Raw genomic sequence first — 27744 nt, 5'->3', positions numbered from 1 at the left:
CACATCTTCCAAAGGTTTCTTTGAAGCCAGTAGTATTTAATTTAACTAAAGGAAAGAAGAATTCTGTCTCTCTTGCCTTGCCTAAGTTGGCAAAAGCCCTGGCTCACAGTATTAGAGATGCAGCGGGGAATTCAGGTGAGAGCAGGAAAAGCTATTTGTCTTAAAAAAATTAAATCAATTTGGATTTTTTTTTATTTCAACAGTACAGGACAACAGAGGTAGGCAAAGTGGTGCCCTCCAGGTGCTGTGGACTACAATTCTCATAAACCTGAGCCACAACATTTGGAGGGTACCATGATGCCCATTTGTAGCATTGGGGTTCAAACTGCTGAAAGAAAGGGCTTCTTTGGGGTAACACTGCAGGTTGCTTTTAAAGATATATATCTCAGATATTCATAATTGTCCTTCGGCTTTTGGAAAGATGCAGGAAAGTCATAAGATTTTGCAAATTCGCTGATTGAGAAATAACTGTAGCCTTCAGCACCAGTTTTTCTTTTATCCTTGGCTTCATGCTGAGGTAATCTGCGCAGGAAGAAGAACTCATTACCATGAGTTCTCCTTCCTCTACTCATTATTATGTCCTCTTCCAGAAGCAACTGAGAATGTCCTCTGTAGCTGCTAGCTGAAAATATTTTTAAAGATAGGTAGGATAAAGATTAAGTCCTCTGTATCCACAGTCAAAGATGGTGACCTCAAAAGTACTGATCATGTCTTCTCATTACTGCTTTTTAAAAAAAAAGACTTTTAGATACCTGCTGTGAATGGAATGTTCATTCTGCATTTTAAATTATTTTACCCTTGCAAGGCAAGGGTACTAACTGAGAGTTAGTATTTCCATCCTCCCTGTAAATTGTACCTTTCTTTTTTCAAGTGAAGCCCGTTGCAATTTGATGTTCCCCAGCGTTGGCTTCAGTACTTCATGGAATCATAGAACTGTAGAGTTGGAAGTGACCATGAGAGTCATCTAGTCCAACCCCCTGCAATGTAGGAATCTTTTCTCCAATGTGAGGCTTGAACCCACTATCCTGAGATTAAGAGTCTCATGCTATCCCTCAGTGTCTTGAATCAACATATTCTGATTCAGACTCCAGAATTTATAGTTGATGAAGAGAGAACATTTCATTTCTAATTGGAAACTAGCTGCACAAAGGCAATGGATAATTAGGGAGGATAACAGTCCAGAGATAGCCAGAGATTAATGCTACAAATTTCACCTCAGTGCATGCTGAAAAAAACTACAGGCAGTTCATGTTGGCTTCTGAATACACTGAATACTTGCAGGTCTGTTTCCCTAGTTGTTAGGACTAACCTGCTTATTCATTGCCCTACAGTTCTCCGTGGACAGTCAGGAAGTCCTTAAAGAATATTCTAGAGTCCATAATCCAAGAACATGAGCTTTGAATTTGGATAGCTTTGAGGTTTTTTAATCTGTTTCATTCGGGTGTAAGGGAGATTTGTCTGGTGTCTTCATTATATATCTTGAGGTGCTTCTTCAACCTGGCGTTGGCTGATTAACATTCTACAGCCTTTTAAATGTTTTTGCGGTGCGTGTGTCATTATTGTGTTGTTTTTGTTTTAACTATTTATTTATGCTTTTACTTTATATTTTTATCTTGTGAAGTGCCTTGAGATCTTGTGATGAAGGGAAGTACCGTATTTTTCGCTCTATAGGGCGCACCTTTCCCCCTCCAAAAATTAAGGGGAAATGTGTGTGCGTCCTATGGAGCGAATGCAGGCTCCTTGGCTTCAGCGATAGGAACCCGAAGCCTCCGAAGCGCAGAGGGAGCGCTCCCAGTCCCACCAGGAGATGCTGGGGACTGAACCTAATGCCTTCTGCATGCTAAGCACTTGTTCTACCACTGAGCTATGGCCCTAGCTCACAATATTGCTGTCAGGATAAAATGGAGAAGGTGGAGGCTGATGTGTGTATGCTCTGTGGAGGAAAGGTGGGATAGAAGTATAAGAAGGAATAAAGCATGTAAACTAGCCTATAAGGGAATCAACTACAGTATATTTTTAACTTACTCTCCTAATAATTTGTATATAAATTATAAAAGTGGTATATAAATTTTGTTAAATAAAAAAAGAGGAAATGTTCAGACTTTCAGACAGTATGTTATGCCTGAGCCTTCACTGCTGAAACTCCCAACAGCATTTTCATGGTCACAAACACCTGATGAAGGAACCATTGTGACATAACCCATTCAAGCAGAGTGAAGGGGCAACAGGCTGTCAGCAGTGGCAGTAGTTGGGGGCTCCCAGCTATTCAAAAGCCACAGAAAGTCTTTTCATACTGCCTGAGGAATTAATCCCTTATTTAACATTCATAATTGCTGGATCGATTTAACAGGACTGGAGCTAACATTTGCTTGGATTTGGCACCATTGATAGGGAACTGCCTGCTGCATCCTCCGCTTTGAAGTCACCCTGGTCTTTGGGTCTCCAGCACCACCTTCAGCATGTCCAACCCATCTAAGAGGCGTATGATACTGGTGTTCCACTGGGTTAGGAAGAAGCCCCTGACAGAGAAGCCGTGCTCTACCATCTCGGCCAGACCTTCTGCCTCTACACTGGCTTGCAACACTCCTCACATTTCACTCTACTTCACGAGGAGCAAGACACAACCCGCTCTGCTCAGGAGGTCCAGCAGGCGCAAGGTGCTGCGATTGCCGAATCTCACCGACCCCAAGTTTTTAAGATCTGTCATTGGCACCGTTGGCTGGAAGAGAGCCCGCAGGCGTGGCAAGCAAAAGAAGACTCCAGCGGGAACAGGAAAAGGGGTGAGGGCTAGGCTAGAGGCAAGAAGGCTCCAAAGCTATTTGCGGGGTGGGATTGCTTTGGAAGATGCCTTCTCACAATCTCTACCCTTGAACCATATAAGGACGTAAGTGCCTTCTGGATTGGCCTGTCTAGTCCAGCATCCTGTTCTCACAGTAGCCAACCAGAGGCCTGTGGAAACAAGAGCATTCTGTATTCCCTTCCTGCATCTTCCAGCAACTACTATTCACAAAGGTTACTGCCACTGACTGTGGAGGTAGAGCATAGCCATCGTGCCTAGTGGCCATTGATAGCCTTTCCTGCATAAAACCATCCAAGTTGGTGGCCGTCACAGCTTTCTGTGGGATTGAGCTTCCAGAGGGGTAGCTGAGCATGCCTGCTGCAGGAAAAACAGGCATTAAAAGCACATTTCTCCCAAAGAATCCTGGGAATTGCAGTTTGTAAAGGGTGCTACAAATTGTAGCTATGCAGTAGAAGGGTAATCTACAGTTCCCAGGATTCTTACAGGGGAGAAGCAATAATGCTTTTAATATATGGTGTGTACACAGCCTCAAATTAGCTCCACCAGCTCTGTAATACTAGAGCAAAGATTATAATGCATATTGTTGTTGTTGTACTTTTATAAATATTATAAAACCCATTCCTGCAAGCCATGTAGTCTGGAATAAACTCAGTCACCCCTCCCATCATTAATTGTTTCTACTAGGTGGGGAGGGGTGTTGGATCTGCTTCCCTGCCTTGAAGAAAGGCGCAGGTCAGATGTGGTGCCCAGACCTGGCCATGCTTTGCAAGAGAGGTGTGTTGGTTCAAGGTGGCCACGCTGCCTGCAACTTGCACTCCTTCCTGACGTGTCTTCCCCAAACCCCTTCTTCCAGAGGCTGCGTTGAAGTTTTCCATCACGTGGAACACAAACTGGCGGAACTACCTCGAGGCTCAGGCAGTGGTGGAAACCCTCCTAAAGCATGAGACGCCAGAGAGCCTCTTGCAATACGAAGGGATCAAAGCAGCTGTGGAGTCTCTCCTACCATACACGGCACTTACAGAGGCTGGGCCGGTTACTGCAGGCCTCCATGTTCCTTGATTTCATGTGACAAAACATGAAGTTGCCTGCCGCCGCCAAGTGGGATGAGGAGATGGACACGTGATGAGCTTTATTTATTTATTTATTTATTACTAATTTTATTGAGTACAAATTAGAAAAAAATACAAATATACAAAAAAAGGAAAACACATGTAACCAATAAAAAATTAGAAAGCATTTTACCTCTTCTGATATTTACAATTATTTGCACCTCTACAAAACAATATTCACAATAAAGACAAGAAATGAAAGGTAAAATATAAAAGAAAAGAACAAGAAGAAGATAAAGAAAAGAAGAAGATAAAGAATAAGATCAAGAATGAGAATTTTAAAAGTAGATAAGTATTCACTATACACAGCCATTTCCAATCTATATTTATGTTCAGTTATGTATTTTCATCATATCCTTATCTATCTTAATTAAAATATTTTTAAAAGACTTCCACCGTTTGCCTCACACATTTTTGATAGTCCATTTGTCAAAACTTCTGTTCTTCATATTTTTCTCTTTGGCTGCGCTCCGAAGGCTTCAGGGATCTTTGAGGCTGGCGGTGGGGCAAAGCAGCGCTTCCCCCCACTGCCAGCCCCACAAGCTTGGGGGGCAGCGGGAAGGCGGCACACAGCCTTTGCGCTGCTCCCCGACCTGGTCTTTGAGGCTGGTGGTGGGGCAAAACAGCGCTTCCCCCCACTGCCAGCCCCACAAGCTTGGGGGGCAGCGGGAAGACGGCGCGCAACCTTTGCGCTGCTCCCCAACCTGGTCTTTGAGGCTGGCGGTCTTAGAGCAGCACTCCCCCTCCCCCGCCAGCCCCAGAGAGCAGGTCAAAAGGAACCCCAGGCCTCCGGAGCCCAGCGGAAACTCCCGCCGTGCTCCTGAGGCTTCGGGTTGCCTTCACTGAAGCCTGGAGAGCGAGAGGGGTCAGTGCGCAGCGACCCCTCTCACTCTCCAGGCTTCCAAGGAACTCCTGCTGCGCTCTGGAGGCTTCGGGGAATGCACCTTGAACGCACAAGAAAAAATTTCTCCCCCTCTCTGCACAACACCCCTTCAGTGAAGCGGCAGGAGAAATGGAAGGGGCTCTCTTTCTTCTGCCGCTTCGCTGAAGGGGCGCTGAGCAGAGAGGGGGAGAATTTTTTTTTCTTGTTCTCCCCCTCTAAAACAAGGTGCGTCCTATGGTCGGGTGCGTCCTATAGAGCGAAAAATACGGTATATAAATCTAATAAAATAAGATACTGAGAGAGACTGAAGGAGGGATGGAAAGAGTAATGGTCTGGTTGTGTGTTTGGCAATGCTGGCACTATTGGAGGAGAACAAAGAGTGAAGATGAGATACTGTAGCTGTAACGAATGGGATTTAAGAATGGGGATTTCTGGGAAGAGAGCTGCAAGAAGCTTGCTATGTTAGCTTTGATAATTAACATAAAACTTCCATGTTCACAGGCAGTGTACCTCTGAATACATGATTTTGGGGACAAATAACAGGGGAGGGCTGCCTGTTTGTGTTCTTCCTGGTTCTTCCTGGTTGTGTTCTGGTAGAACACAGTGCTGCGTAGGATAGTTCTTTTTTTAATTTAGTGCAGCAATCCTGACTATGTGAAGGCCTTGTTTATGGATCTGGCCTTGTTTGTCTCAAACTCTTGGCATTTGTTTCTTCCTTTTATGATGGAGATACTTACTAAGCAAGCAATGAAATCTTTCCCCTTTTGGTGTCTAGCTAGAGGCAGCACAGCATTAGTTTTTGTTTGTTTGTTTGTTTAATTTGTATACCATCCTTTATCTGATGATCTCATGGTGGTTCACAGCATAAAAATACTAGATAAAAACACAAAATACATAATAAAGGCAAGATCAAAAACAAAACAAAACCCCCTCCCACAAAAACATTTAAAAGGATGCAGGATGTTAATCAGCCAAAGGCCTAGTTGCAGAGGAATGTTTTTGCCTCAAACCTAAAGGTGGATAATGAAGATGCTGGGTGAGCATCCCTGGGGTAAAGGGACCCCTGACCGTTAGGTCCAGTCGTGGCCGACTCTGGGGTTGAGGCGCTCATCTCGCTTTATTGGCCGAGGGAGCCGGCATACAGCTTCTGGGTGATGTAGCCAGCATGACTAAGCCATTTCTGGCGAACCAGAGCAGCGCACAGAAGCGCCGTTTACCTTCCCGCCGGAGCGGTACCTATTTATCTACTTGCACTGCGTGCTTTCGAACTGCCACAAATAGGAGACATGCAGAAAAGGCCTGTGCTCATGTTGCCACCCTCTTGACCTCTCAAGGAGGAGGTACACGAAGAACCGCATCAGATGATGATTTCAGAGTCCAAGTAGGTTCACAGGTATTTCACCTCTACCAGCAAGAAAATAATGCAGAAGAGAACATCCACCAGACTCTGAAGCAAACAAACAAATAAAGAAAAGCCCTCGTGCCATGCAGGCTGGAAGCGGCACAGAATCCTGGAAAAGAACTGTTGCAAAAGTTAGACACCACACCCACCCAATCTCTGCCAAACATGGCAAGATTCCAGGGGGTTCCAGGCTATGTGTTCCAGAGAGAATCAAGACGCAGCACAGACCATCGTACTTTTAGAAATATGGTTTAATTGACACATATTTACACCTTTAGTACAGATGTAAGTACAGGGGGAGTACAGATCTTACAACCTGGTCACCTTAAGTGGGGCTCCCCCACACATCCAGCAGTGAAGCACAAGCCCAAAGGATCTCTTCAACTCTGCCTTCAGCCAGCCAGCCAAGATCGCTCTGGCCTTTTTCATCTAGTCTAAGCCTCCTGCCAAAGGCCCTAAACTCTTCCTGTGAAATCATGCCTAGTTACCCTGGCAACCTTCGAAATCCCCAGTGTCTGTTCACACCTCAAGGTGAGGGGGAAGGACAGTTCTTTTGCATAGCCAATGGCCCTCAGAGGCCCTGTATTGTTTCTTCATTGCCCTAGCTTGGCCAAGTCATTTTGCATAGGATAGCCCAGGAACTCCTCAGCAGGTTGTACTCCCTTCATATCCCAAATAATCAGAATCATACCATTTATTAATTTTTAGGGATTAGGGGGTCCCTGCCCCCGAAACCTATAACAGCACTGTGGAATATCCTGAACAAGGACACATTCTGCTCAAATATACAGCTTGGACAAGGGACCCAGAGAACTTTTGCATCATTGACTGAAGCTGAAGCGATGGACAAAAAAATATACTGCATATCAGAACTGGCTATTCTAGAGCAGCTCCTGGCTGCTTGTCTTGGGAACACAGCTGGGTCAGTAAATGTAGTTACCTTGGTATAAGGTTTCATACGAAGTCAGTGTGGAGACAAAGATGTAGGAAGAGCACATGAGACAGTTTCACCCATATGATCCCTAGAGATTGAGGATGTGAAATATCCCATTTGACCCTAAAAATTCCCACCAGATTGTTTCTCTCTTCAGGCCATTCATTCCACTAGAAAACTTGTGAGTAGTCTGTTCAGATAATTTTTGTACCTTCTCTGGGTAATTTGCCAGGGTAGTCTGAAAATCCTAATAAATTAACAATCCAAATCAATAAAGATGACCTTTAAAAGGATTGGGGATGTTGCGCCTTTTCAGATATTGATTTGAAGGAGAATGCTTGGTTAATGCTGATGCAACCATATTAAACAGTGTTTTATGCCTTCCTGGCATTCCCCTAGGTGGCCCCAGAACCCACGTAACAGAATCTCAGGCTTCTAAGTGATTAAAAACATGTTCTCATCACTTCCTTTCCTCTTGCTTTGAACTGTCAGGCAACCTTTCTCATCTTGTCTTATGAAACAATAGTTTTTAAGAAATCTCAACCTAGTTGAGGATGGCAATGCAGTTTCTCTTCCTGAAAGCAGTAAGCATAAATGCAATCATTCTGCTCCTAGTCCTTATGACAAAATATGTATCAATTTCCTGGAGAAAATTGAAAGAAATGTAGCAGCTACCTGTTACATAGCTTTAAGTATTACACATGGTTGTTTTTGTGTGTGTGTGTCTGTATGTGTGTGTGTAAACAATAGAACAGCAGCAGCAGCAGCAGAAAAAGCGTGGGGTGGGGTGGCAGAGACTCATTGGCAGTACAGTGGTACCTTGGGTTACAGACGCTTCAGGTTACAGACGCTTCAGGTTACAGACTCCACTAACCCAGAAATAGTACCTCGGGTTAAGAACTTTGCTTCAGGATGAGAACAGAAATCGGTCAGCGGCGGTGCAGCAGCAGCGGGAGGCCCCATTAGCTAAAGTGGTGCTTCAGGTTAAGTACAGTTTCAGGTTAAGAACGGACATCCAGCATGAATTAAGTTCTTAACCCGAGGTACCACTGTACTGATCTTTACAGCTTTCCCTGTCTGAATGGATTAGTTAAATTGCATGGAAAATTATTAATGTCACTATTGAGCCACTATAAAATAAGAGGAGCACAGTATTGTGAGTAAATTCAGAGGCAGAGCAAATGCCACAGTATTTGTATCCCCAAAGGGTGGCACAGAAGTTTCCTAGGGACTGGGGCAGGAATTCTTTTATCTGCAGTAGCTATCACACTTCAGTGATTCCTAAGGGAAACTCTTGCTCCAAATGCACAACCATACCCCTGTGTTTTGAAGAAACCTGTCATTTTAAATAACAGCAGATGTTTTGTGTATGGATAGAGGGGCTACATTACAATAGCATCAATCTTTTATGGCTGGGGTTTGTATTGGCTGAAGGGCTTGTACAGAAAAGGCCACATAACACTGCTGCTGTGGAAGGGCTGCTCACTTAAGTTAAGATGTGCATGCATATAACAGATGAGAGCCTTTCAGGAAGCAAATGAAATCCATGAAGTAGATTAAGTGTGTTGTTTGTGTTCCTTGTGTGGGGTTCACTTATATCATCTCTGCTCTTAAGTTTGTCAAAGAGAGAGAATTCTGGGAACATGTTGACAGTATGTCGCATGTCTAAGTGAGAGGAAATGGTGACTTGCTTTCCCCATGCTTCATTCCCCTCTCAACACACATCCTTGTTCTACATATGTAAATGATTACACAGATTTACACAAGGAACATGTGTTGGTACCTTAAGGTTGGAGGGAGAGCTTTGGAAAATAGATTCTTACTATCTCATAGCAGAGTTAGCACAAAGGCAATTGTTCCATGCATAAAGTTGGTTATATTTACATCCATCCTCATCCACTTTTAAACAAACCATTCCTCATGAAAATACTTAGGCTAGACTAAATCACAGACACTTAGCTTTTCAAATAAGTGGATATTTTACTCACAGAGTTTTCAGAAGTTACAACAAACAAATCTCCATCTATTGGTAGTAAAACAAAGAAGAAGAAAAAGCTACAAGTGACTTTAAAAAGGAAAGAACTTTGTCTCCTTACGAAAAAGGCTTGTGCAGTCTTTGGGATAACAAAGATGCAGGCTATAAAATCTCCTTTTTGAGAGAGTCAGTTCACTTGCAAGGAACCATGGCTGTTGTGAAGATGCAGTAGAACCATGTGCATCATCCTGAATTACCTGGAGGAATAGTGGGATAAATATGCTGTAATGATACCTATAAAATACCTGCAGCTGGAGGGTATGGCCAGTTAAGATGGTAACTTCAAGTTATCATTCAATAAGCTTGCTGGGGCTGCATTCATGTGATAGTAAAACTCTGTTCACCAGAGCAGAACTGTGATAGTGATTTTGCACAAGCAAAGAATCATATATATTTTTTACAACTATCCTGGGGGTATTATCCATGATCTTAACCATGTCTTGTGAATGTGAAGGGCTATATCCAATGTATTTGTATGCTGCTTGCATACACTTTAGTGCAAACAAAATTCATTGATGCAAACAGTGGCAACTTGGTTTGCTCTACCAATTGTGGGCATCCCAATGGCCAAATTGGACTTGTGGTACAAACCTATGTTGAAATAGTTGAAGAGGGTTCTTTGCTGAGAGGTTGCCACTCTTACCCATATCGTTTGATAAAAGAATTATTTCACTTTGGTTTTAATAATGCATTTCCTTTTATAATTTTATTCTTTTTCAAGTTTTGTTGCCTGTAATTACCAGCTTCTACAAGCAGATAGTAATCTCTGCAATTTCAAGAACAAAGGAATAAGAAACAGTTGCTTTGTCGTGCTGTATCTTCGTTTGCATTCTTCCCCACATCTAGTCTCTAATTCTGCAATACTACCACTTGCAGCCAGATTTGAAGCACAGCAAGCAATTGCTTCCTTAATTACCTTTCTAATCATACTATATACAGGATGGTATCGCCATTTTTTAGAATGAAATTCTACCTAGGAAATATAATTTTCTCTCTGCTACTAATGCAGACAATTTTCCTGCTCTTTTTCATATGTCAAAATTGCTCTGTTTGAAATCCAAGCAAGAGTTTTCCCTTATCTAGCGAACGATGAGTGATCTTGAGCCCAGAAATCAACACAAGCATCACTATCCCTCTTTCCTTCAGTTTTACCTGTTGAATTGATTATGTATTTGTCTGGATTCAGACTCCTCTGCATGGGACATGTTAGCTCTCTCTATAGAGAATAAAGTTTGGGGATGTTTTCTAACCTTTGTGTATCTGGCATTAGTAATTTTGGCTCACAAATGAGCAAGAATCACAGCAGCTTACATTTTTCAAGTGAAGCGTTGCACACAAGTTTGCCTTACTGTTTTATAGAAGCTAGATTTTGGGTAGCCTGCAAGATAAAACAGTAAAATGTACACAATAGTTGGAAGGAACATAAATACGAAGTCATTGCTCTCACCCTTGTAGAATTCAAAGGCAAACTGAAGCAGAGGGCCTTCTCAGTAGTGGCACCTGCCCTGTGGAATGCCCTCCCATCAGATGTCAAAGAGACAAACAATTACGCAACCTCCTGTAGACATCTGAAGGCAGCCCTGTATTGGGAAGCTTTTAAAGTCTGATGTGTTGTTGCTTTCTTTATATATTCCGTTGGAAGCCACCCAGTAGCAATTACTACTACTACTAAGTTTCTCCTCTACCAGCAATATATTGTTACTAGCCCCCCCCCCCCAATCCCTGCCATGCACGGGATTCCGGGGATCTTGGCCCTGAACCAGGGTCTGTGCTCCTTTGGAGAATTGAAAATGCAGTGGAGGCTGTCATAGCTTTAAGAAATACAGTTTATTCACATATTTACAGCTAAGGTTGGAGGGAGGGAGTCCAGATCTTACAGCATGGTCATCTCAAGAGGGCCTTGTTCCACACAGCAGTGCAGCACTTGTGTCCAAGGCCTTTTCCCCAGCCTGCCTTCAGCCAGCCTGCCCAAGGTGGATCTCTCCTTTTGTTCTCTCTTCTTCCCAGCTCACCTTGTTAAAGTCATTCCCTTCCTGTTACCTCACACCCAGTTGCCCTGGGAACCTTCCAAACCCCCAATCTCTGGGGTGGGAGTGGGGAGGATAGTTCTCTTGCATTGCCAATGGCACTCAGTGGCCCTGTATGGTTTCTTCATTGCCCTAGCTTGGCCAGGTTGTTTTCCTTGGCCAGGGTAGCCCAGGAATTCCTCTGTTTCTCTCTTCACATCCCAAATAATCAAAATCCACAATTCAGTGCTATTTTTCTAGGAAAGAGGTGCCACAACTCACCATGAATGCCTCCTTCATTCTCTTAGAATGGCAAAGGTGCCCATCTGACAGGTGCCAGAGCTGAGTTCCTGCAGGTTCCAGCTGAAAAAAAAGCCCTGCCACCACCATTTATTCATTTCTAGGGTTTAGGGGGGTCCCTCCCCAACTTATAATGCCATATAGAGTAAGGCCTCAGCTAGGAAACTACCACCCAAAGTATTTTGTGTGTTTTAGCTGGAAGTTAAACTAAGTGAGCTATTAAAAGTAAAACAGTGAAATAAATTGAGCTTGACAACCAAACCCCAAAATATGCCTGAGGCCACAACAACAATATCTTTTATTATTGCTCTCTTATTTCTTCTCTCCTGTCAGTTTCCTCTCCATTTTGCTAGAGTGCATTTCTGACGGTTGATGTGTTAATGAATCTTTGCAAAATGTTATGATGGAATAGGGAACTCAATTACTACTAGCAAAAGTGCTGGTAACCATCATCTGCATTGTGCCTAGTGCTATTTCTTACTGATACTGGCCCTCTGCTTACCTACTCTGGCATTCACTGGAGCAGTAAAGCAGTACAAAATGCTCTGAGGTTTCCACTTAACTGTCCACTCATCTGCTTCCAGAGCAAAGGTATTTAAAATATGTTTGTCATTGCTCTCTTTTTAATTTCTCGCAAACTATTGAGCTCTGGTTTTAGTTATATTTTTGCTAAGGTGGATATTTGTTCTGCAAAAATCCAGTCCCTAATAACTAAATGCAATTACTATGAATATTTACTTGGTGTGTGTTTCTGTGCTTGTGTGTAGGCTATTATAGGTGATAGTGAAATTTCTTATCCTCTTACTCGCCTTGGCTCGTAGTGTACAGATACGATGACATCCATGTAACGGTTCATTTCCATAGTTCACCACTAGACCAGTGGTTCCCAATTGGTGTTCCACAGACCCCAGGACATCTGTGTATACCCCACCCAGGGGGTCCATGGCACTATTTGCATAACAAAAACTACCATAGAGGTATCAAAATTTTCAAAAGTAGTACTTGGCTAATTGGGAACCACTGCACTAGACCATCACATATGTCTGGAGTAAGTGCTGAGTTGCTTATAATCACTTATTTTCATTTCACAGTATTTGTGTTAAAACCATAGAAACGAATTACCACACACAAGTCCAGTTCTAATAGTATTCCAAAACCTTGCTGATGCCACCCTTTTCAGGAGTGGTTCTTAAAGATTGGCACATTTCACACATTATGGTCCCAGTTGAAGTGCACAAACTTCACTTATCAGCTAGCCTAATAGCAGATAATTAAGCACCAAATTTCTATTAGCAGTAGTTGTTGAATCAACATGTGATGTGACATTGACTTGTGATTCCAAAGTTGCTTCGCCTAAAAGAAAGGTGGTGGGTGAGAGGGAAACTGGATTTTATCCCATTATTATGTGCTCTACAATAATGTTGGCTGGTTTAATAGAGTTGCTGGCTGAAATCACGAGAGAAGCAGGCTGCAGCTGCTGACCTCTGCTCTCACTAGAAGCCATAACTATAGCAACATGGAAATATTGCAGTGTTGTGATTAAGGGGTAATCTACAAAAAAAGAAGAAGTCATCTTGGACATTTCTACATGTCAATAGTGAAGAGTCACTTGCAAATGTGTGATGTTCTTTTGTATCTTGGTAGGCCTAAGTTTCCTGTCATCCTCAAATGTTTCCCTAGAACAGTCTGTTCGTTTTCACCTTTTCGACAAATAGGAATATATACACATACACTTCCTGGATTTTCACACTGGTATTGCCTTCTAAGTTAAAACAAGATCGCCCCAAGCATTTGTTTTGTTCCTGTCCTTTCAAACAAGCTGCATTTGTTCTGTGCGGATGTTGAAATTAGATGTTGCTATGCCTTCTAGCTTTAAGATCCAAATGATTTAAGTTTTATCCAGTAAGCAGAATTGCCAGCATTCTGCCTGATTTTTAATGCTTGGACCAGCTGCTAGTATGAAAAGAGTGCTGAGGTGTTGATGGGTAGAAGGGGATAATGAAGTGAAATAAGTCTGAGTGAGTAGTACTGTTCCACTGATGGATAAATATTATTTAGGGAGTACATGAATAGCACACATGCAGTAAATAGCATAATAATATTACATGGCATATATACAAAAGGTACAATCAAACCTTCATGGTTAAGTATCAGCTGAGAAGTTGTCTCCCAGTCTTCCTCCTGTGCAAGTTTTGGGGAAGAAGACTTTCCCCCTTTCTTGATAATAAAAGAACCCTGGGCCATCCAGCCACACTGAATGAAGGTTCAGGAGAGACAAAAGAAACAGCACCCTCACACAGTGTGTAGTTAAACAATTTCATTTGCTATCACAAAATGTAGTGATGGCAACCAATTCAGATGACTTTAAAACGGGATTAGACAGTTTGATGGATTATAAGGCTATCAGAGGTTACTAGTTATGATGACTATATGCACAGTAATGCACAGGCTTCAAGAAAGTAGTATTATATGTTTATGAGGTGTCTGGACCCCCCTTCTAATTCCTGGACCCCTTTTTAATTCCTGAATGCCAGGCACTGGATTTAGCAAATGCAGACCAAAGCATTTTTTTCGAGTTTGGGAAATCACATGGGAGAAGGGCCATCAAGGAGAAGAAAAAGAAGGTCATGTTGATTAACAAAGCAAATGAGTGTTAGCGCTCCTTCAACTGAAAGATAGTAAGCAGAGTTGAGTTTAGGATTGCAATAGGAGTAATGTGAGCCCAGAGAGAAAAAGTGGCAACCTGTAGGATGCAGCAAGCTGAGCAAATGGACAGTTGGTATATATTTGTAAATGAACCATGTATCATAAAGGCACCACAGTCTCCACTGTGTCTAATTTCCAAAGGAAACACGAACCCTAAGTATGTGCCTGGACCCTTGGAATCTCATGCTGCTCAGAGATTGGTGTGATGTGAAACAGTATTTACCCCATAGTCAAAAGCAGTAATGCATCTGAATTCCAGTTGCTGGAAACCTTAGGAGGAGAGAGTGTTCTTGTGCTTGGATTCTGCTTGTGGATTTTCTGCATGCATCTGGCTGGCTGCTGTGAGAACAGGATGCTGGACTAGCTGGGCCACTTGTCTGATCCAGCAGGCTCTCCTTATGTTCTTAAGTCTGGATTCAACTGTCTGAGCTGTGGTCACTTTAACCACAACAACACATTACATCAGCTGGTAAAAACAACTTCCTTTGGTAGCATGGCTAGGCATTTTTTTTTAAAAAAAACCAAAACAAAACACTGCTGCACCATTAATTAGCTCTTGGTCCTTGGATCATGGTGTGTGTTGCTTTAAGTCAACAAGTCTTGCTCATTGTGCATGTAGTATGGACAGAACAGTGCTAAAAATACATTGTATGTTGTCATAGTGATGGGCTCCAATAGGAGCCAGCTACTTAAAACTTGCTAAATAATATCCTTGTGTCAGAATGACTGAAATTACTCCTGATTTCAAGTTTTCACTTAATGCAAAATAAAGTGCTTGCTGGCATGGTGCCTCTACCTTTGATCTTTACAAATGACCTGCAGTGAATTGTTGAGCATGTGAAACTGAACACAGTGAGATGTATTAAAGAGAGGGTGAATGTATGTGACACTACTTTGAAAAACCTTTAGAGCATTAACAGAATTTATGTTTTGATGGGAATTTATCCAAGGCACAGCATGGTATGCAGAGTTTGTATTGATAGACATGTGTGTAATAAAGAGCTGCTCCTGAAACATGGCAGGAAAATTGCTGCTTTCACAGTGAGTAAAAGGGAAACTCCATGAATGGTATGCTGATGCTACATTCCCTTCTCTTCCAGTTCCATTTCAAAGTGGCAATGAATAAAAGGTAGAATAATAGTTTATTCAGTTAACAGCCCTTTATGCATCTTTAAAAAAATAAAGAACAGAATTGGACGGGTCCCTGAGGGTCATCTAGTCCAACCCCCTGCAATGCAGGCACCTCAACATGTAGTCCTCCATCCAATCTGGAAACCATCCCAGACTCTGCTTAGCTTTGTAACTGTGCTAGCAGGTGTAATGCTACACCACTGTTGCATCAAAGACTAATTATTACCCTTATTTGTGTTTAAATATTTAAGCATAGTCAAGGCTTGTTTTAGTTAACACTTTTGTTTCCAGATGCTAACAGCTGTTATATGCTATTTGAAAGTGCCTAAAACTTTCATTCTAAAAGTTTCTTGCCTGGCTTGTTGGTAAACTTATTGAGACAAGGTCTTCACTTCTATTTTTTCCCATTTTAGTCTTTTTTAAAAAAGTGATAGTTTGTGCAGGCAAATCAAACATGTAGCCAATTAAAATGCTGTGCTTTATAATATGGGGAATCATGTATGTGTCTCCAGCTTTCATTTATGTATCCATGGGCGTAGCTAGGATTTTTGTTAGGGGCAGGCAGGCCTTTTGTTTGGGGTACAGGCCTTTTGTTGGGGGGGGACCTCAGATAGCTATGTATTTTTATTGATTTAAGGGGGGCAGCTGTCTCTCCCTGTCCCCCCATGCTAGCTGCATTTCAGGATATTTGTTTCCACGTAGTCTAGGGATTTGGATTCTTAAAAATTCTAAAATGAAGCTCGTGTAGCACTTTGTATTTTCCACATACAATTTTTTTATGTTTTTAAGATCTGATGAATGCTTTACACTAAGGGCAATCTAGCTTTTGGCTAATTTACCAAAATGAATAAATAACCTTCATTTGTGGGGGTGGTACCTGTTGAGGGATTTTTGTTTTGTTTTGTTTTGCTATTTTTGTTTGAATTTTTGTTTGAATTGCTTTTTGGAAGTTAGTGTCATGAAGTTGTTGTTCTCGGCCTCATGAAAGGTGAGGAAAGGAATACACTTGGCACCAGCTTGGCTGCAGGAGTTGCTGGAAAAAGCTGTCCAAGGAGCCATCTAACTGCCTTAGGGACTCCCCTCTGGATTTGTGTAGGGTTTACTCCTGAGCCTTTTCTTCTCCCAAAGATGCCCTGCAAGGCAGCAGTGGTTTAATATCAGAGTTTTCCTTCTCCTAGATGGACTACCAGGTTGACAAGCCCCATCTGTTCCTTACTTCCCTCTACAACATGGGCAGAAACTGCCTTCTCGACTGTTGGACACACTATTGGTCTCATCTGCTCAATCCACCAGAGCTTGTCTTCGCAAGCAAGGAAGTCCCTAATTCACCAAGGATCTGAAATGTATTGGCTACCCTCGCCCGGTTTAGCTTGTCAGTCCGTTCCATTCCTAGGGTGGAGCCACAGTTGCATGCTGACGGTTCCTAGGAGCTACAGGTGAGAGCGGCAGGGTGGGGACCAAAGGTGGCCAACTGCCCCAGAAGGAGCATGATGTGTACCCCACCAGAGGCACTACTCCTCCCCTAACACCCCCCCCCACAACATCTTAATGGTGAACATCTTAATTTTCAAAACTCCAGAAAGTTACATTTATTGAAATGTAGTTAACCTGCTCCCAATGTGTAACTCTGCCTCAAACAGTTAAGCATGTGCTTTAAGAATGAATGTGTACATTCTTGGATAATTTGCTTGATCAATATTTTTTTATAGATCATTAGTAACAATTTAATAAACCTGTTTGTGACTCTGCAGCATTTAGAGAGGCTGGTGCATTTTAGGCCTCTATCACACCCACTGAGTTTCTATAACTTTTAAACCCAAGGCCAGGCTACTAAGGCACTTTTCAGACCATTGCTGTTTTGCGGGTGGGATTCAATCACATAAACTCACACTACACAATTAAAGTGGATTTGGTGCATTTCTGCAACAAATATGAAAAACCAAGTTTTTGTTTTATGGAAAGTGAAGGGTAAATGCTTTCCCCCAAAATAAATCAGAGCAAATGCTTTACTAAGCAACTTGACTTACTTGCAAGGGTCAACAGCGTTATTGTGACATCAGGGCACTTCAGCTATTGAAAACAAGGATGCAGGGTTATCATGAACAGTGCTCAGCAACATGCACATCTTGACATATACTTGAATCCTTAGGTAGGGACCAAAAATATGTGGGCATTATGTCCAATAAAAATCTAATTAACTTTAGTTTGAGAAGGCAAGGTTAAATGTGCTTGAGAAAGCCATATATGATTGAGGTAGCAGTTGGTCAGCGGGCAATAACAAACCACTTCAGTTTTCAGTACATTCCTATATATTGTGCACCAAGGATGAGCCAAGGATGCTTTGCAGATAGATTCTATTTTTGCAATACTTGAGGAATATTTAGAAATCTTATTAATTCTTTGTTGTTGTTGTTGTTTAGTCGTTTAGTCGTGTCTGACTCTTCGTGACTCCATGGACCAGAGCACGCCAGGCACTCCTGTCTTCCACTGCCTCCCGCAGTTTGGTCAAACTCATGCTGGTAGCTTCGAGAACACTGTCCAACTATCTCGTCCTTTGTCGTCCCCTTCTCCTTGTACCCTCAATCTTTCACAACATCAGGGTCTTTTCCAGGGAGTCTTCTCTTCTCATGAGGTAGCCAAAGTATTGGAGCCTCAGCTTCACGATCTGTCCTTCCAGTGAGCACTCAGGGCTGATTTCCTCCAAAATGGATAGGTTTGATCTTCTTGCAGTCCATGGGACTCTCAAGAGTCTCCTCCAGCACCATAATTCAAAAGCATCAATTCTTTGGCAATCAGCCTTCTTTATGGTCCAGCTCTCACTTCCATACATCACTACTGGGAAAACCATGGCTTTAACTATACGGACCTTTGTTGGCAAGGTGATGTCTCTGCTTTTTAAGATACTGTCTAGGTTTGCCATCGCCTTTCTCCCAAGCAGCAGGCGTCTTTTACTTTCGTGACTGCTATCACTATCTGCGGTGATCATGGAGCCCAAGAAAGTAAAATCTCTCACTGCCTCCATTTCTTCCCCTTCTATTTGCCAGGAGGTGATGGGACCAGTGGCCATGATCTTCGTTTTTTTTTGATGTTGAGCTTCAGACCATATTTTGCGCTCTCCTCTTTCACCCTCAATAAAAGGTTCTTTAATTCCTCCTCACTTTCTGCCATCAAGGTTGTGTCATCTGCATATCTGAGGTTATTGATATTTCTTCCGGCAATCTTAATTCCAGTTTGGGATTCATCCAGCCCAGCCTTTCGCATGATGAATTCCTCATATAAGTTAAATAAGCAGGGAGACAATATACAGCCTTGTCGTACTCCTTTCCCAATTTTGAACCAATCAGTTGTTCCATATCCAGTTCTAACTATAGCTTCTTGTCCCACATAGAGATTTCTCAGGAGACAGATGAGGTGATCAGGCACTCCCATTTCTTTAAGAACTTGCCATAGTTTGCTGTGGTCGACACAGTCAAAGGCTTTTGCATAGTCAATGAAGCAGAAGTAGATGTCTTTCTGGAACTCTCTAGCTTTCTCCATAATCCAGCACATGTTTGCAATTTGGTCTCTGGTTCCTCTGCCCCTTCGAAATCCAGCTTGCACTTCTGGGAGTTTTCGGTCCACATACTGCTTAAGCCTGCCTTGTAGAATTTTAAGCATAACCTTGCTAGCGTGTGAAATGAGTGCAATTGTGCGGTAGTTGGAGCATTCTTTGGCACTGCCCTTCTTTGGGATTGGGATGTAGACTGATCTTCTCCAATCCTCTGGCCACTGCTGAGTTTTCCAAACTTGTTGGCATATTGAGTGTAGCACCTTAACAGCATCATCTTTTAAAATTTTAAATAGTTCAGCTGGAATATCATCACTTCCACTGACCTTGTTATTAGCAGTGCTTTCTAAGGCCCATTTGACTTCACTCTCCAGGATGTCTGGCTCAAGATCAGCAACCACACTACCTGGGGTGTACGAGACATCCATATCTTTCTGGTATAATTCCTCTGTGTATTCTTGCCACCTCTTCTTGGTGTCTTCTGCTTCTGTTAGGTCCTTTCCACTTTTGTCTTTTATTATGGTAATCTTTATATGAAATGTTCCTTTCATATCTCCAATTTTCTTGAACAGATCTCTGGTTTTTCCCATTCTGTTGTTTTCCTCTATTTCTTTGCATTGCTCGTTTAAGAAGGCCTTCTTGTCTCTCCTTGCTATTTTTTGGAAACCTGCATTCAATTTCCTGTATCTTTCACTATCTCCCTCACATTTTGCTTGCCTTCTGTCCTCCGCTATTTGTAAGGCCTCGTTGGACAGCCACTTTGCTTTCTTGCATTTCCTTTTCATTGGGATGGTTTTAGTTCCTGCCTCCTGTTATGTTACGAGCCTCCATCCATAGTTCTTCAGGCACTCTATCCACCAAATCTAAATCCTTAAACCTGTTCCTCACTTCCACTGTGTATTCATAAGGGATTTGACTTAGATTGTATCTTACCGGCCCAGTGGTTTTTCCTACTTTCTTCAGTTTAAGCTTGAATTTTGCTATAAGAAGCTGATGATATGAGCCACAGTCAGCTCCAGGTCTTGTTTTTGCTGACTGTATAGAGCTTCTCCATCTTTGGCTGCAGAGAATATAATCAATCTGATTTCGATGCTGCCCATCTGGTGATGTCCATGTGTAGTCGTCTCTTGTGTTGTTGGAAAAGAGTGTTTGTGATGACCAGCTTGGTCTCTTGGCAGAACTCTATTAGCCTTTGCCCTGCTTCGTTTTGAACTCCAAGGCCAAACCTGCCAGTTGTTCCTTTTATCTCTTGACTCCCTACTTTAGCATTCCAATCCCCTATAATGAGAAGAACATCCTTCTTTGGTGTCAATTCTATAAGGTGTTGTAAGTCTTCATAGAATTGGTCAATTTCAGTTTCTTCAGCACCAGTGGTTGGTGCATAAACTTGGATTACTGTGATGTCAAAAGGTCTGCCTTGGATTCGTATTGAGATCATTCTATCATTTTTTAGATTGCATCCCAGTATAGCTTTCGCCACTCTTTTGTTGACTATGAGGGCCACTTCATTTCTTTTACGGGATTCTTGCCCACAGTAGTAGATATGATGGTCATCTGAACTGAATTCGCCCATTCCCGTCCATTTTAGTTCACTGATGCCTAGGATGTCAATATTTATTCTTGCCTTCTCATTTTGACCACATCCAACTTACCAAGGTTCATGGTTCTTACATTCCAGGTTCCTATGCAATATTTTTCTTTACAGCATTGGACTTTCCTTTCGCTTCCAGGCATATCCGCAACTGAACGTCCTTTCGGCTTTGGCCCAGCCGCTTCATCAGCTCTGAATCTACTTGCACTTGTCCTCCACTCTTCCTCAGTAGCATGTTGGACGCCTTCCGACCTGAGGGGCTCATCTTCCTGTGTCATAACTTTTATATGCCTGTTGCCTTTGTCCATGGCGTTTTCTTGGCAGGGATACTGGAGTGGCTTGCCGGTTCCTGCTCCAGGTGGATCACGTTTGGTCGAAACTCTCCACTATGACCTGTCCATCTTGGGTGGCCCTGCACGGCATGGCTCATAGCTTTTCTGAGTTATTCAAGCCCCCTCGCCATGGCAAGGCAGTGATCGATGAAGGGGATTAATTATTAATTATTAATTCTATTTATCATGTTATTCTTGGTAGGGGGAGAGAGAGAGAAAGAAAGAAAGATTGCTTTACTGTCGTGACTGTTGCATGCGTAGATGATAGAATTACTGTATTTTTCGCTCTATAAGACACACTTTCCCCCTCCTAAAAAGTAAGGGGAAATGTGCGTCTTATACGTCTTATGGAGCGAATGCAGGCTGCGCAGCTATCCCAGACGCCAGAACAGCAAGAGGGATCGCTGCACAGCGCTTCCTCTCGCTGTTCTAGCTTCTGGCTTAGCCGCACACAGCCTCTTCAGGGCAGGGGGACCATTCATCCCGCTGCCCTGAAGAGGCTACACAGCTATCCCAGAACAGTGAGAGGAATCGCTGCTGGGCTCAGTCAGCCTGCTTATATAGGGCTCAAGTACAATGTTACTGTAGCAACTTTCTAAAACCATCCGATCACTGAACATCACTTTCAATCCTTCATTTGCATAACTATCTACAGTATCCCCCTGCTGGCCCAGGGTGAGAACTTCAGTACATAACACAGAATAATTTTTTTCTTGTTTTCCTCCTCCAAAAACTAGGTGTGTCTTATGGCCTCGTGCGTCTTATAGAGCGAAAAATACAGTAATCTTAAAAAGAAAAGAAAAAACTCCCTAAATGCTGGTGCTAATGAGATTCCCAAGGCCATGTGGGGTAGTTAAAAAATGACTACCTACAGTAGTTGGAAATCAGTTTTCCTCACTGGAGTTGGTAATAAAGGGGCAAGCCTGATTAATCTCTTGGGGAGTTCCTGGTGACAGGAACCTGGGGTAGTGGCTAGACTGGTAATCTGGGGTAGTGGCTAGACTGCTGGAGACTAGGGTTCGAATCCTCACTTAGCCACAAAGCTTACTGAAAGGCTCAACAAAGCCCAGCTAGTCTTTGCGAGACTAGCAAAAGCAGCATGGATCTGGCAGTGCAAATGCCTTTTGCATCCTGCTCAAGCCTCCCTCCTGTTGGAGGGTGGGTTAGAAGGACGCAACAGCTCACAACACTGTTGTGCCCCCCTAAAAAACTGCCCCCAGGATGATGGCACCCCCAGCCCTGCCCATGCTACGCCTCTGCTGAATGCTTCTAGATTCATAACTTTCTTTATTTGTCTATTTGTTTTATTGTATTTATGAGAAACCCTTACTTTTTAGGAGGGGAAAAGTGTGTCTTATACAGCGAAAAATACGGTAATTCTATCATCTACGCATGCAACAGCCACAACAGTAAAGCAATCTTTCTTTCTTTCTCTCTCTCTCCCCCCACCAAGAATAACATGATAAATAGAATTAATAAGATTTCTAAATATTCCTCAAGTATTGCAAAAATAGAATCTATCTGCAAAGCATCCTTGGCTCATCCTTGGTGCACAATATATAGGAATGTACTGAAAACTGAAGTGGTTTGTTATTGCCCGCTGACCAACTGCTACCTCAATCATATATGGCTTTCTCAAGCACATTTAACCTTGCCTTCTCAAACTAAAGTTAATTAGATTTTTATTGGACATAATGCCCACATATTTTTGGTCCCTACCTAAGGATTCAAGTATATGTCAAGATGTGCATGTGCTGAGCACTGTTCCTGATAACCCTGCATCCTTGTTTTCAATAGCTAAAGTGCCCTGATGTCACAATAACGCTGTTGACCCTTGCAAGTAAGTCAAGTTGCTTAGTAAAGCATTTGTTCTGATTTATTTTGGGGGAAAGCATTTACCCTTCACTTTCCATAAAAAAAAACCTTGGTTTTTCATATTTGTTGCAGAAATGCACCAAATCCACTTTAATTGTGTAGTGTGAGTTTATGTGATTGAATCCCACCCGCAAAACAGCAATGGTCTGAAAAGTGCCTCAGTAGCCTGGCCTTGGGTTTAAAAGTTATAGAAACTCAGTGGGTGTGATAGAGGCCTAAAATGCATCAGCCTCCCTAAATGCTGCAGAGTCCTGGGCTCGCAGGAGCACTGTGAGTGTGCCCCTCAAAGCAGGGTGTTATTGGCCACATCGGCTGGCCGGGCTCCCCACTTAGCTCCAGTGGGCAAGGGTTGCTCCGGCTGTGCACCTCACCATCCTGGCGCCCCACCCTGGGCGCCAGTGGGGAACTCTCCGCCACTGGCAGTCAGGCAGTCTTCTGTCTCTACACCTGTAATTTTTTACAAGTGTTAATTCACCTGTAATTCTTTGGGAAAGAAATTACGTTGAACACAGCATCTGAAGGTTTTGAATGAAGGTCCCTGATCAACAAAATGAAGTGATGAAATTTTGGCTTTTTCCCCTGAAAGCAATGGGTTAAACATACAGGTATGGTTCAATATACCGTGAGCAGTAGACAGTGTTTCCAAAATATGTGTTTCAGTGTCTCTCTGGGGCACCTGACATTTGTCATTTTTACCATTTAAATATTTAAAGAACAGATTGTTATTTCTGCTTTAACCCGAATTAATAATTTATTCTGGTGTTGCAGTGCTTAGTCCAAGTTTTTTTTAAATTATTATTATTAATCATCATCATCATCATCATCATCATCACCACCACCCAAAACAGCAGAAGAAACCACAAGGTTTCACAACTAGCCAATAAGCTAGTACCTAACAAAACTGTTTAGTGTAAAACCTCTAGAGAGCACTTTTTCTCACTCCGAAGCATTTATTCTGCTCTATCAGTAAACATTCTGAAAATGGGGATTAAAAAAAGGAAATGTGGTCATCCTACCTTTTGTCCTTTTCTCTAAATTGTTAATGCTTTTCCACACAGCTAGTGAAAAATCTCCCCCTTCCGCCTTGTTCAGTGAGGCATTTATTTTTTCTATGCTGTGACTACATAATGAGGACCTGCTGAGACAGTATGTGTAATGCATACTTGTGTGCGTGATAACCATGGGAGCTCAGACTTTAATCATAGGGCTCTGTTTACCAAGGCGGGGAAGAGGGGGAGAGAAAAGAGTTATGTGGGTGTTCTGATGTTGCACTGTGGAGTATTCTTTAAGAAGCAGGATGTGACTTGCTTTATATATGATTATTGAATGTCCCACAGAAATGTGTGTGTGATTTAGTAGGAACAAATAGTCAAAACACACCACCTTTTTTCAAAGAAAGGTGGGTTTTGGGGTGTGTGTGGTTTTTTGGTGTGTGTTTTTTTTTTTGCAGTTCTCCATTTTAGTAGCAAAAGGCAGTTTGCATTGTCAAGAGTACATTGGCATGTAACACCCACCCCACCCCCCACCCTGTCTCAGCTGACCTGTATATTTGTAAGCTATGTGAGCAAAGAATTATTCAAAAACACATAGTCAATTCCATCCACTGGACGATACGTAGGGGGTTAAACCAGATATTTTATTATGTTTCCCTAAGATTTGAGGCAGGTAATGGACTTTTTTGGGTGGAGGGGGTGCACTAAAAAGAAAAAGAAAAACAATTAAAATGTATTTTATATAGGAATAAAAAACATTCCATGCCTGCTTACTCACAGCTATTAAAAGGCAACCCAAGCAGGAAAGCCAAAAAGTGCTTCTGGAAGTGGAAGGTAGAGAGTCTGTCCTTAGTGGACTGCATCTAAGGAAAGGGTGGCTTGCAAGAATTCCTCTGTTTTTCTGTCCTCTTACCTCTGCTGCATGGGAGATGCCCTGTTGGTAGATTCACTTCTGGTGGAGTATGTGCCATGATGACTCAGGGCATGGCCTTCTCAGTGGTATCACCCCAGTTGGAACCACCTCTGTGAATTCTATCCCTCCCTCTTATTGGTGACCTTTCAGTCCCAATTGAAGGCATTTTTATTCATTCCAGGCTGGTTGTAATGGTTAGAGTGCTGGACTAGGATTGTGGATTAAGAGGCACATAATGTGAATTCACTCAAATGAAGAGGAAGTAGATTTAAACTTTGTCTGTGTTATGGGTTCTCTCTATGGGCAAATGCAAAGTAATCACTGACATTGTATAACCAAGGTAAGTTGAAAAAGTGAGGTATCACTGAGTGTGGTCAGCATATTGTTCACACCCTAAAAAAGAGAGGTGACAAGATCAAACAATTTCATCTTGGTTTTTTAATGTTTAATCTGGCTGGGGTAAGCTAATACGGTGCTATTAAAACATATATTTAGCATTCTTGTGTTATACTACAAGTTGCTGCTTTTTGTGGGAAGCCTCAGGATGAGGCAGGCTTTAACATATCCAAATAAATAAGACATGCCCAAGAGAGAGCAGCACTGTCTGCAGACATTAAAAGCAATTCAGAAATATCTAATTTGTCCTTAATAAAAACCAAAGCCGGAAACATTTTTTTTCATTGGCATACTTGCTGTGTCTCTGAGTTGTTGCAGCTTGTAATAAACTATATATGCAAATCACAATACCGTTAGGCAACAGTGCAATGTTTTTTGCTCCCTAAAATATGCAATTGGTTGTAGTTATTAAATAGGCATGACAGGTCATTTCTGATAAATAAAGCTTAACAGTATTTTCCCTCCTCCAATCCCTGTTTACCATCTTGGTTTTCTTGTAAATCACTGCACCCAGTTTTGCTTTTTGATATTTTCTGGAAGTATTTTTTTTTTTTGTAGGGGGGCGGGGAATATGTTCATGTGTGTTCTAGAGATGTTATTCTTCAGGTCTCATCCCTCTTCCCAGAGATGCTCACTAGTGCTGAGTAGATACATCATCAGTTTAGTCTAGTGCGCATAAATTCATGCCTGAAGAATACTGAGGCACCATGGAGTGTAGAGCCTGCCATTAAGATCCTGCAGTAATCCTTGGTAGAAGAATATGGCCACATACACACATGTACGTGTGTGTGTGTGTGTGCGTGTGTGTGTGTGCGTGCATGCATGCACGCACAAGGAAGATAGAAAACAATATACACTACATCCAAGAATGAGGATGCTATGATGCTATGAAGAACTCAGTCTTGACTGTATCCTAAAAAGAAGACATCAGTTCTTACTCAATTATGTTGTGAGATTCAGGATGGAATGCCATCAAATTGTAGTGGACGATGTAGCAGGGTGTTTGGGGATTTTCTTGGCAGTGGGGAGGAATGGAATTTTTTCAAGTTTTTATCTGAGCCTTTTTAGTTGCAGGCAACAGATGCAAAAGTATCCATTCATTCGATCCTTATTTTTTTTAAAGCTTTCCCTCTTACATTTAACCACTTTGGTTCTTTTTCTACCTGCTTATAACTTGGGCTGTCAGATGATTAAAAAAAAAAGTTGCTTGATCAAATAGCTGTTAATTTGATTTATATAGGCATACAGGAAGATTTTAGGCTTAAGTTTAGGTTGTGAACCTAAATTGAATTTAAAAAGATGTGCGGAAACTAAAACTTTTTGTTCCCAGGCAAACATCTCAGGAAACAGCCCCATTTCTGGGTTAACATATTTAGCATTGAGCTGAATGTTTATAAGAACAAAACACCACTTAGGTTGCCTCCCTGTGCTTGCAGTGCAGACATTAGTAATAAAAATTGATGTGTGGAATTTGTCGAGTTTCCTCCTAACCATGATAGAAAGCCCTTATATAAACAAAACTATCCTGTGGTGGCAGATGCCAAGTGTCTGACATCTATGATCACTTAATGTCTTCCCCCCACCTTCAGTGTTCATTCTTGAGATTCCCAGAAATATATTGGTCCAAAGGTGTTTTACCTCACTGGAGAAGTTTTTGACTCTTTGCTTGGTCTTGATCCGTATTCTCATATTTTGCACTAATTTTTTTTTTTTTAAAAAAAACCTTATGTGTGGTTCATACTCTGATAATGAATGTAATGTTTCACATACAGACTTGCTAAGTCAGCATTCTGCATAGGAGAGATGACTGTTAACATTCTTCCAACTTGTTCCATGGATGGAAGGTTTTCTTAATATCCGGCATCTGCCTCCTAAAGATTGCATGATGATTCAGTTGTTCCTTGAATAATATAATGTGCATGCCTTCACAATCTTACTGCTGCTGATTAAAAAGAATCAAACCTATAATTATTTAAAATCTGCCTACTTTGCAAATAAATTTCAACGTACTATATTTTAAAAGTTTAAACTAATGTACTGATGTTTCAAAATTAGATTTAATTCTTTGTTTTGTGAACCCTCAAAACTGCAGTTTTCTATGGAAGACTCCTGGGTGTCAAAGGGTATTATAGTATAGAATATAGAGGTGGATTGCAGTCAATTTATGGCACTGCTTGTTGCATTTTGTATTTCTTTATACTAACTTTGATCATGCACTGCTTGGCTACTTCAGTGATGGAGAAATGTTCACATCTTTTTCCTCTCTGCTGTTCACACTCTGTTGTAATTTTTGTTATGTGAATTAATTTGCTGATCTAGGGAAAATGACAAGACGCACACACAATGCAACCTGAGCACATTTACATGGCAGTAAGTTTCTGTGCGCTGCTCTGGTTCGCCAGAAGCGGCTTAGTCATGCTGGCCACATGACCCAGAAGCTGTCTGGGAGCAAATGCTGGCTCCCTCAGCCTGTAGAGCAAGATGAGTGCCGCAACCCTAGAGTTGTCCATGACTGCACCTAACGGTCAGGGGTACCTTTACCTTTAAGTCTAATTGAATTTAGTTTTAATTCTACGTAAACATGTTTAGGATCTCACTGCAGGGTGTTTCATTGTTGCCATGATTTAAATTCAGTGAATGTAATTCTTCTGCTGTGGGTGCAAATTCTCATCTTGGTACCCTTGTTTACCATTGCTGACAAGTTACTTAGCAGCTTAGGTACAGCAAAGTTGAACTTGGATGATCTTGCAGAAACCTCTGTTATCTAGCAAGCACTGCTTTTTAATGAGCAT

General features: G+C 42.0%; 1 protein-coding gene across 11 annotated transcripts in view; it reads left to right on the top strand.

Moving 5' to 3' along the window:
• Window positions 1-27744, top strand: part of LOC310669042 (uncharacterized protein) — a 143241-nt gene that overhangs the window by 1322 nt on the left and 114175 nt on the right. For 9 of the 11 annotated variants that reach the window (XR_014506970.1, XR_014506971.1, XR_014506972.1 and 6 more), the window contains exon 2: window positions 14004-14093. Coding sequence is in view for 4 of the 11 variants with exons in the window: in XM_083422545.1 (XP_083278671.1) it covers window positions 14004-14093 (90 nt within the window). In the remaining 7 variants the exon portion in view is untranslated. Of the gene's footprint in view, window positions 1-871; window positions 2781-3653; window positions 4300-14003; window positions 14094-27744 lie in introns of those variants that run through there. The other 2 variants (XR_014506982.1, XR_014506983.1) reach the window with 2 other exon arrangements.

Source organism: Podarcis tiliguerta, assembly GCF_965153285.1.
Source record: "Podarcis tiliguerta genome assembly, chromosome: Z".
Classification (NCBI taxonomy): Eukaryota; Metazoa; Chordata; class Lepidosauria; order Squamata; family Lacertidae; genus Podarcis; species Podarcis tiliguerta.
This window is presented reverse-complemented; position numbering and strand designations above follow the sequence as displayed.